The 10,177-nt window shown below is 58.6% G+C and overlaps 1 protein-coding gene across 1 annotated transcript; it reads left to right on the top strand.

The window, feature by feature from the left end:
- The first annotated feature begins 820 nt into the window (after positions 1-820).
- LOC114908063 (histone H1x) lies at positions 821-1,978 on the top strand. The gene has a single exon (XM_029244310.1). The coding sequence runs from the start codon at positions 931-933 to the stop codon at positions 1,570-1,572; it is 642 nt and encodes a 213-aa protein (XP_029100143.1). The 5' UTR covers positions 821-930; the 3' UTR covers positions 1,573-1,978.
- The last annotated feature ends 8,199 nt before the right edge of the window (positions 1,979-10,177 follow it).

The raw sequence follows: 10,177 nt of genomic DNA, 5'->3' as shown, positions 1-10,177 counted from the left end.
CCAGCCCCCGAGGCGTAAGGAGACCCCGGGCGCGCAGAGGAGGGCGCCAGCATCCGCTCTCCTCTTGCACTCTGGCGGAGACCCCCCTCGAAGCCGTCCCGGCTCCCTCCACACTGCCCTAGCCGACCGCGTGAGGGCGTGCCCTGTGTTAGTTCGAACAAATTAAAGCGCGTCTAGCGGGCAGGCCAGGGCCCCCCCGGACGCGGTCTGGCCTTGGGGGCCCGTGGACCACTCTTGGCTGACTGCCGCAGAGCTCCGGGCCGCGGGGCCTCCCCGGGGTCCCGCGCTATTCGGCCCTAAACGGGGTGCCCCCCTCCTCTCGCGCTCCCGCAGCCTAGGGTGCGCCCCTCCGTTCCCCTCTGCCGAGCCCTCCCTGGGCGCGGGCCGCCTTTCCGCCACGCCGCAGGCTCGGGCCCTGTCCGGGGCGCACAGCGGCGGGCGCGGCGGCGCCGGGGAGGCGCGGTCTGGGAAGCCAGCGGCCGGGGAAGGGGCTCTAAGAAGCACAAGTTGGCGCTGGCCCCGGACCAGGCTGTTGTTGTTCTCAACGTGGTCCGCCGTAGAGCCATAAAAGCGGAGCGGGGCGCCCTCCTCGCCAGAGCCCAGCGCGCACGCCGAACGAGCTCTGGCGGAGGCGGCGACGCTCGTGAGGCCGACTAAACCCGCTCCGAGACGGTCCCCGCTCCGGCTACCTCGCGTCGGATTCCTGCGCTCCGGCCGACCCCGCGCCGGCCCCGGCTCGGGACCCCCGCTCCGGCCGGCCCGGCCCCCACCCCAGCCCTGCCGCCCGGCCCCAGGCACGGCCGCGGCCGCTCCCGCCTGGAGCCGCCGCGCGCCCCCAGCCCCCCGGCGCCCCCGCGGCCCCTCGCCTTTCTCTTCCCGGCGCGGCCCCCGGGCTTCCGCGCCCCGCCCGCCACCAACCCGCTCGCCACCATGTCTGTGGAGCTGGAGGAGGCCCTGCCGCTAACCACCGCCGAGGGGGCGGCCAAGAAGGCGGCCAAGGCCGGCGGCTCGACCTCGCTGTCCCCATCCAAAAAAAGGAAGAATAGCAAGAAGAAGAACCAACCAGGAAAATACAGCCAGTTGGTGGTGGAGACCATCCGCCGACTGGGCGAGCGCAACGGCTCGTCGCTGGCCAAGATCTACGCGGAGGCCAAGAAGGTGGCATGGTTCGACCAGCAAAACGGGCGCACCTACCTCAAGTATTCCATCAAGGCGCTGGTGCAGAACGATACGCTGCTGCAGGTGAAGGGCACCGGCGCCAACGGTTCCTTCAAGCTCAACCGCAAGAAGCTGGAGGGCGGCGGGGAGCGGCGCGGAGCCCCGGCGCCCGCCTCCGCCCCGGCGCCTGCTGCGCATAAGGCCAAGAAGGCGGCCCCGAGCGCGGCCCCTGCGCGGCGCGCGGACAAGAAGCCCGCCAAGGGCCCGCAGCCCGAGAAGCGCTCGCACAAGAAGGGTGCCGCCTCCAAGAAGGACAAAGGCAGCAAGGCCAAGAAGGCGGCAGCCGCGGGCGGCAAGAAGGTGAAGAAGGCGGCCAAGCCCAGCGTGCCCAAAGTGCCCAAGGGCCGCAAGTGAACGCGGGGCCCCGGCGCCCGCTTTTCCACCCCGACTGCACGTAGGTTTTGCGCGGGGCACCGGCCCGGGCCGCCGTGCGCGCTCCGACTTCAGGGGACCCGGGCCCGCACTGGCCTGCCCATCCCCCGCGTGGGAGCGTTTTTTTGTTTGCTTTAGATTTTTGAAACGGCCCTGGCGATGCTCCTATTGGCTCTCGCCCTTGGCAACGGGTGTCGCCTTGGTTACCGGGCTCCGAAGGCCGCGCCGCGCCTGCGCGCGAGGACGCGACGGCCGCTCAGTCCTTCCCGCCCCCGCCCTGCCTCTTAACGGGCGCGCGCCGAGCAATCGCGCGGGGCGCGGGGCGCGGGGCCGCGCGGCGCTCTTTTTTCTCGTCGCCGTTTTTGGGGCACAATAAATTGTTTAAACCTCTGAACCGCTCTTGTTTTCTTACGAGTGGAGTAGGGTTGGGCGCGGCCGCCTCGGGGCTTGGGCTGGATGGGGGGCGGGTCCCCAGCATCCCGGATCCATTAGAGGTGCAGGTCCGGAGCCCAGCATGAGCGGGGGCCGGTTGGTCCCCGAAGGAGGTGCGGAGTTTATCTTGGTAGATGGGCAGTTGGGTCCACCGCCTGGGGGGTGGGGGAGCGGGGGCTTTGCGGGGTCTGCGGGTTAGAGACCTTCACGTCTCACAAGGTCACCGCACGCTGGGCCTTCACAGAGCTTACTGACTGCGAATTCAGTGAGGCTTCGTGTTACTGTGACAGGGACAGTGGAGCCAGGTTTTGGTTCACTCACCACTAACAGGTGTGGTCTGAGCAAGGCTCTGACCCTCCTGGAGCTTGTAAGTTACTCTGGAGTGCACACGGGACCCAGGGTTACAGACAAATTGGCAGGAATGACCCTCAACCCTGGGACGCCCTCCCACCCTTCGTGTCCATCATATGGAATAGTTGTGCCTCTAGTTGAGTACTAGACTTGAGGCCTATTCTGACATTTGCTCCTATGAAGGGACAACCCTGCAAAACAGGGAGAGCCCTGGAGCAGTGGAAAGCCAGACAGCATTCTAGGGTAGTGCATATGCACAGACCAGGCTGAGCAAGTAGGTGAGAGAGCTTCAGGGGATCTCCCCTGGAGAAGAGGCCCTGGCCAGCAAGTGACCCTGACCATGGCCTGGCAGCCACTACCCTCCTCTGGCACACAGGCTGGGTAACGGGGCAGACCCTTCCCACATTGGGCAAGTGGCCAGCCAGTCCCACTTCAAGTCTCTCTCCACCCTGCTGCAGGCTCTCCCCACTGCTTCCTGCCGCAGGGAACTGCAGGGCCAGCTGCCAATGTGTTATTGCCCTGCCCTGGCCTGGGCCCAGGGCACACAGCAGCGGGCCAAACCAGCACAGGTGCCTGCCCTGCCCACGCTTCCAGTGTGGGAGAAGTGGGGAGACAGAAGTCACAGGGGTACCACATCATTGCCCTCAAGGCAGAAGCTCGGAGAGAGAGACTTGAGAGCCAGATGGGGCCCTGATCTGGTTGGCATTAAGGCAAAGGCTGTTTTCAGTTCTTGGGAACTCCACCCACCTTGTCAGCCCATGTCCTGGCCACTTACTGATCAGTAACGGCTTCATCTACTTTGCAGTTTTGATTTTGGGGCAGTGTGCCCAGTGCCCTGCTGCAGGGCCACCGTGCCAGCCTCGGCCGGTCCTAAGCTGCCTGCAGAGCCAAGCAATAGGCCACCAGCAGCTAGCAGCAGTGAGAGGCCGCAGCCTCCCCAGGGCTCTGGGGGATGGCGCTCCTGACCAGCTAAACGGGAGCCCTCCCATTCCACACCCTCTTTCCCTAAACCAGAAACCCAAGCCCAGATGCCACCTGGGCTCACCCCAGTTGTCCAAGTCAGCATCTGAGGCTGGGGCCTGGGGCTTGGGTTTCTGACCCTCTCCTAGGTTGCCCTGAGGTTCAGAGAGGGTTGGAAGGGCTGCAGGAACCTGGGCATGTGGACACTGCTCCTTCCTGCCCAACCCTTTACACTGAGCCACCTCCCCTTCCCAGAGTCCTCCCTGACCAAAGCTCCACCCCTACTGACTCTCTATCCTTTGAAGACATCCCGTGAGCTCCAAGGCCCCAAAGCGCCCTTCAGGTTGGCCTTATGCCACACTGTCCTTCCAGATTTCCCACTGAAATCCGCCCTTCACTGCTCACACCACCTGGCTCTTCCAGCAGCCTCTGGCCCTGATGCTGCCCCCCACACCCTTGTCACCACCGCCCCCCTCCATTCTTTGAAGTCTTAGCCTCTGGCTTCTTGTCCACACCAAGGCCTATCTTCTCCAGGTAGCATCTCTCATTCTTCTGATAATAAAAAGCACTTTAATTTTCTTCTGGAGACAAACCGCTCCCCTACTCTCAGGCCACATGGCTCTGGGGGGTCTGACCCTACCAGTCCCAGGGATGGTTGCGTGACCAAAGACCTGGCTGTTGGGTGTTTAGTCTGTTCCTTGGCTGCAATGATTGGAGAAACTGGTTCTTGACCCCAGTGAGTTCAATGAGTCAATCCTGAGACTTCATGGAACTAGTGAGAAAGAGGTGCTCTCTCACCCAGGATCACTAAGGGTAGGGACACTGGGGCCAGAGCTGCCAGTGGCCATCTTTGTCAACACATAGGGAAAACCCACCTGAAAAAAGAGCCAAGACATAAAGGTGGAGCCAAGAACTAAGGACATTAATGCAGCGTCTGGATCCAGCCATGCCTGAAGCTACATAGACCTGGCTATTCTGTGAGCTGATACTTGCTTTTCACATAAGCTAGTTGAAATTGGGTTTATGTCCCTTGCAGTCTGGTCTCTCATTCCTTTAACTCACTTTATCCTCCCATGCCCATATCCTGGACCTTGTCATCTATTCAAATTGCTCTTCCTCAAAACCACTCTCCTAGGGTCCCACTGTCCTCCACCCACAGGTCCCCCACCTTCCCAACTTGCTCACTCAGACCCTTCGGCCGAGCTGCATCTCTGTAGGTGGGTCCCACATCCTGAAGTTGAACGAACACTCGGCGTGTGCCAGGCACTCTGAGGAAGGGCAGAGGCCTCAGCCTCAAGACAGCCCAGCGAGGGAGGTGTTCCAACACTCACCTTACTGGTGCTGAAGGTGTATTTTCTGCCCTGACACCACACTCAGCTCCTGCACAGAGCGGGGGAGCTCATTTACTTACTGTGTCTCTTGGATTTGGCTTCAAGGGGCCTCAATTCCAGGTGAACACTGAAGGCACATGACACTGAGGCCCTGGAGGAGGTATCCATTGTGCAGAAAAGGAGACAAAGGACTAGGTGGTTTTCTTGTCTGTAAGATAGGGCACAGCAACAGCCCACGCCCGCACCCACCGATGGAGGGGACTTGGGTGGGGGGCCCACAGAGGATGAGGTCAGGGTTCTGAGCCTGGGTCCACCATGGTCTTTTCTCTGGGGCAAGACTTTTCTCCAAGCCTCAGTGCCCTCACCTATAAACAGAGCCAAAAAAGATTTCTCTTACTCACCTGCTGACCTGGGCAGTCTGAACACAGCACCCCTGGCCACGGTCTCAGGTTTCGGTCTCTTGCACCCCTTGGGTAGCGCTCTCTCCTCCTGTGAAGCCACTTCCTTCCTCTCACAGGGCTGGGACCCTGCCTCCCTGTGAACCTCCTCAGGATCTCGGGTCTACCCTCTGCACTCCTGGGTTCTACTTCTCCCTGGGCCCCGGACAGCTCTGCGCACACTGCAAAGGCCCCTTTCCAGGTCGAGCAGCCTGAGCGACCCAAAGGATGGGGTCTCCACCCATTCAACTGCTGGGGACCAACCCAGCTAAAGCTGTCCTCTGCCAGGGCAGGGCCTGGCACTGAGCACAGGACTGAAACCCATGTCCATGTTGCCTCTGACCTTGGCGATGAGGGTATTCTGCAGAAGCTGAGACCTTTCATCCGGAGCTCATGTCCACACCTGGCCCAGCAGTCAGAAAAACTGAAGCAGAGTCCAGGGAAAGTAGAGTAATTGCAGGCCCAGGTGCCACTTCCCAGCAAGGAGGTAAATCAGCAGCTCACCAACCAAAATGGTTGCTTCCTTCCAAATCTGGCAAGAATCTGCCTGTGGCCCACCCTACCGGGAAACCTAGCAGCGAGGGCGCTCTGGGAGAGGTAGTGCAGTGCAGCCAAACTGACACAGTACGAAGCCATCATGGTTCCCCACTACAGAATGGGTGCGTGTGAACTGCACCAGGGTCTCAGACACAGAGGTGCACGGGTCCCAGGCCGGGCAGGACAGCCTGCCCAACTGGAGGACACAGACCCCCCTGAAGAGGGGCAGTGACCACCCAGTCCTGCTGATGGTCTCCAGGCAGCAATGCAGCGGAATGTGGACAGAGCTTTCCACCTTCTCAGACCTATTAGGAGCACCTCCTGAAAGTTTTTGATTTCCCCTCCCGAGGCATGGAGGGGCGTGGGCCATCCAGGGAGGCCTGGCAGGAGGGTGCCCCGGCCGGCAGTGGTCCCACACGGGGCTCAGTCATCAGAGCCACCTCCTGAGAATTTTTTTTTTTAATTATTTCTTTTGGCTGCGTTGGGTCTTTGTTGCTGCACGCGGGCTTTCTCTAGTTGCGGTGAGCAGGGCCACTCTTCGTTGCGGTACGCGGGCTTCTCACTGTGGTGGCTTCTCTTGTTGCAGAGCACGGGCTCTAGGCATGCAGGCTTCAGTAGTTGTGGCGTGCAGGCTCAGCAGTTGTGGCTCGAGGGCTCTGGAGCGCAGGCTCAGTAGTTGTGGCGCACGGGCTTAGTTGCTCCGCAGCATGTGGGATCTTCCCGGACCAGGGCTTGAACCCGTGTCCCCTGCGTCGGCAGGTAGATTCTTAACCACTGTGCCACCATGGAAGTCCCTCCTGAGAATATTTTATGTGGAAACTATAAACTTCTTTTTGTGAAACCTCCCACTTTTAAAATGTGGGCTTAAAAAAGGAAATACTCCACCTCACACCCATTAGGATGGCTACCATTAAAAAAAAAAAAAAAGTGTTGGTGAGGGTGTGGAGAAATTGGAATTTTGTGCCCTGTTGGTGGGAAGGTAAGATGTTGCAGCTGTTGGAAAACGGTATGGAGGTGCCTCAATCAAACGTAGAATTGATCCAGCAATTTTACCTCTGGGGACACACCCAAAAGCACTGAAAACAGTGACTCAAAGAGAGATTCGCACACCCATGTTCATAGCAACGCTATTCACAACAGCCAAAAGGCGGAAGCAACCCAGGTGTCTGTCAATGGATGATGGATGAACAAAGCGTGGTCTCTACACACAATGGAATATTATTCAGTCTTAAAAGGAAGTTCTGACACTTGAGACAACACGGATGAACCTGGAAGACAGCGTGCTCAGTGAAATAAGCCAGTCACAAAGGGACAAGTATGATCCCACTTATATGAGGTCCCTAGAGGAGTCAGCTTCACAGAGACAGGAAGTAGGATGGTGGGTGCCAGGGGCTGGCGGGGGATGGAGAGTTGGTGTTTAATGGGCTCAGAATTTCAGTTTTGCAAGATGAAAAGAGTTCTGCGGATGGATGGTGGTGATGGTTGTACAATAATGTGAATGTATTGTATTTAATACCACTGAACTGTACACTTAAAAATGGTTGAGATGGTAAATCTTACGTCCTGTGTATTTTACCACAACTAAAAATAAATAAACACTGTATGGCCCAAGCAAAACCACGTGTGACTCCGTGTGGCCTTCGGTCCCCACCTCTGCGATCACTCAACTTGATCTTCTGTGTGGGCTGTTCTGGCTGTGTCACGAGACAAGAAGCTTCGAATGGTGATGTCCTGATGGATCCGGAGCCAAAGGACGCCACACAGTGGTGACAGCAGAGACCAGGCTGCCCGTGCTGAGGGCCTGCACCAGGGTGACCACCTCCTCCCACAGGGCTGCTCCTAGGACCCCAGAGCCTCGCACAGTGCACCCCACACATATGTGCTTCCCTATTCTCACCTCCTCTTGCCTCTCCCAGCTCCCGGCTTTCTTCTGGCTGCCTCCATCAGGGGCAAAAAGTATGGCACTGGGGCCCTGCCCCAGCCTGGCTGCCCTATAAAACTTCTTGTGTTATTCAGTGTGATTATCCAACCCCTTTCACTGAAGCCCCAGCTCCTCCAAACAGTCCTTTAGCTTCCGCTGCCTGCTGGGAGTGTTGCCTGTGGAGCCTGCAGCATGCCTCTCTTCCCTGGAGCCCCGGGACGCAAGGGGGACCCTCACCCATCACCACATGAGGGACACCATGACAAGAGGTAGGTTCTCGGTCTCCAACAACCAGCGCCTGTGGCTGTGGGATCCTGGGAGTTCAACTGTGAGCACCTACTCTCCTGATTCAGAGATGGGCAAACCAAGTCTCAGAGAGGGCCAAGGACTTGGTAAGTTTTGTATGTACTAGGGACCCTTCCATACAGCCCAAGCCAAAGCTCCTTTCCCCAAGGAATGAGGTTCCACACCTCCCATCGCGGACTGCTCCTCATTCTGGCTAAGAAGAGGTAGAGAGTCTGAGTCCACGCATTACCCTCTCTGGTTCCCACCACCGACCTACCCTCTGGGCTCTCCTGGCAGCAAGCAGGGTCTTGTCCAAACTCTCCAAACTGAGACACCGTTCCCAGGCCAGGAGCCCCTCAGATCTGCCCTCAACTTACCTATGCCAAGCTGTGCGCTGTGCGCCAAGCCCTCCCTTGCCTGCGTCTGTTCTGCTTGCTTCTACACAAAGCAGGACTGTGCTTCAGGTACACAAGCTTTGCAAGAAGAGATGGATCCAGAGGGACCGCAGACAGCAGCGGGGGAGACACCGGTCTACTAGAATCCGGAGTCTAGGGGACCCTCTGCCTGCTCTAAGGCTTCAGAGCAGGAAAGGGTCCCCTAAGGCCTGGAGCAAGCCTGGTCATCGTGCAGGTAGGGTGGGGTGAGGAGGGCCTGCCAGCTGGGACCCCAGCTGAGAGGCCAGACAGCCTCATTCAAGAGCTGTACCTCCTGCCCTGAGAACAGTTAGGGTCCTGGTCTACTAGATCACACCATTAAAGGAGACCCAACGCAGCCAAAAATAAAAAATGAATAATTAATAAAAAAGAAGGGCAGGACAGGATGCTATGCTGCTCTAACAAGCAGGAGTAAGTATTGGCAAAAGGTGGGAAAATGGTAATCACATGCCCCTGAAACTAGTGAAAATTTGGAGAGCAACTTGGCAATACCTAGTAAAGCTGATGACTCAGATAGGGGGAAAAAACTGCCGAAGGAAATGCCCAAGATGATACCATTTATGTAAACCTGAATATCACAAAACAATGTTTTGATACAAGAATGTGCTTTTAACATCACATTTATGTCAAAGTATAAAAACCTGAATGAAAAGGACACAGGCTCCTGAGAACACTCTATTCTGCCTGGTAAACGACCCCACCAAACTGAACCTTGAAAAAGAGTGGGGAAAAGCGAGGAGAAACAAAGGGAATTTTACTTTTGCCGCTCATTAAACTTGAAGCAAATACGACAAAAGTCGTTAACAGTCAACATTCTGGTAGTAAGGTATCTGTAAGATCTCTTACTTCAACCTCGTGCCAAAGAGCCCAGAGAAGCGCCGGGAAAGCGCCCCGCGCCCCTCTCGCCGAGGTTGCTCTCCAAACCCCACCCGCCACTCCGCCGCCGCCGCCGCCCCCCGGAAGAAGAATTTGGAGGCCTAGGGTCTGGGGCGGGGATCCCGCCCGCCGGCGTCGCTCGCCCCCATTGGCAGGAACAGCGCCGGGGCCCCGCTCTGATTGGTAAGGTTGCGATCCCTGATTTGCATAGGCCCGGCGGCGGCGTGCACGCGTCAGCCTACGCGCGGAGGCGCCACATCCATCCCGCCGCCAGGTCCGCGTTTGGCGGGTTCCGTCTCCCGGACGCCCGGATGCGGGGGGGGAGGGGGCGTGCCCGGCGCGGCCCTCCTGGAGGCTGTCCCCGGATCCCTGGGAAGGCCCCTCGGCCTCGGCGTCCCCACCGTGGGCGGCCCGCTCCTCGCCCCCCGAGGCGTGGCATCCGGTTAAGCCTGGACGGCTGCGCGCGCATTAGTGCGCAGCTACATTATAGGAGCCTTTGCAGCCCTCCTGTTCACGTGGGCCGAAAGCGGTCCGTACCTTCACGGACCCAGTCATCTGGGTGGGGAGGCGTACAGTCACAACCACCCAAACATCTAATTACAGAGTGGTGCCTGGGACGAGCCTGCAGAACAAACCGCGGGGGCGCTGACCAGGCTGGGGCGGATGGCCCCCAAACCCGTGTCACCCTCCGTGCCCTGCTCCACCCAGGGGCCGCGAATCTGGGCAGGGCTCGCACCCAGATCCTGCACTCCCCATGCAGGGGTCTTGGCCTCTGCAACCCCTCGTGTTTGGCAGGCACTGGCTGGTTTTAAGCTAAAAGATTCGGGCAACTTCCAAGTGTTAAGAGTGAACAGAGACTCAATAAAGAGTGCCCCATCAAGTCTTTTTGTTTCCAGAGAGGCAGTTTTGTCCACAAAAACCCCAGTGCCCCACATTGTGACAAAACCATTCCCTAGGACTATGCCAGGAGAAAACAGTGAGATCCCGAGTTCCTCCCACCAGCAGCATTTTCTGAAATGTAAA

The sequence above is a fragment of the Monodon monoceros genome, unplaced genomic scaffold, assembly GCF_005190385.1.
Source record: "Monodon monoceros isolate NGI ecotype Baffin Bay Population unplaced genomic scaffold, NGI_Narwhal_1 Super_Scaffold_3, whole genome shotgun sequence".
Classification (NCBI taxonomy): Eukaryota; Metazoa; Chordata; class Mammalia; order Artiodactyla; family Monodontidae; genus Monodon; species Monodon monoceros.
This window is presented reverse-complemented; position numbering and strand designations above follow the sequence as displayed.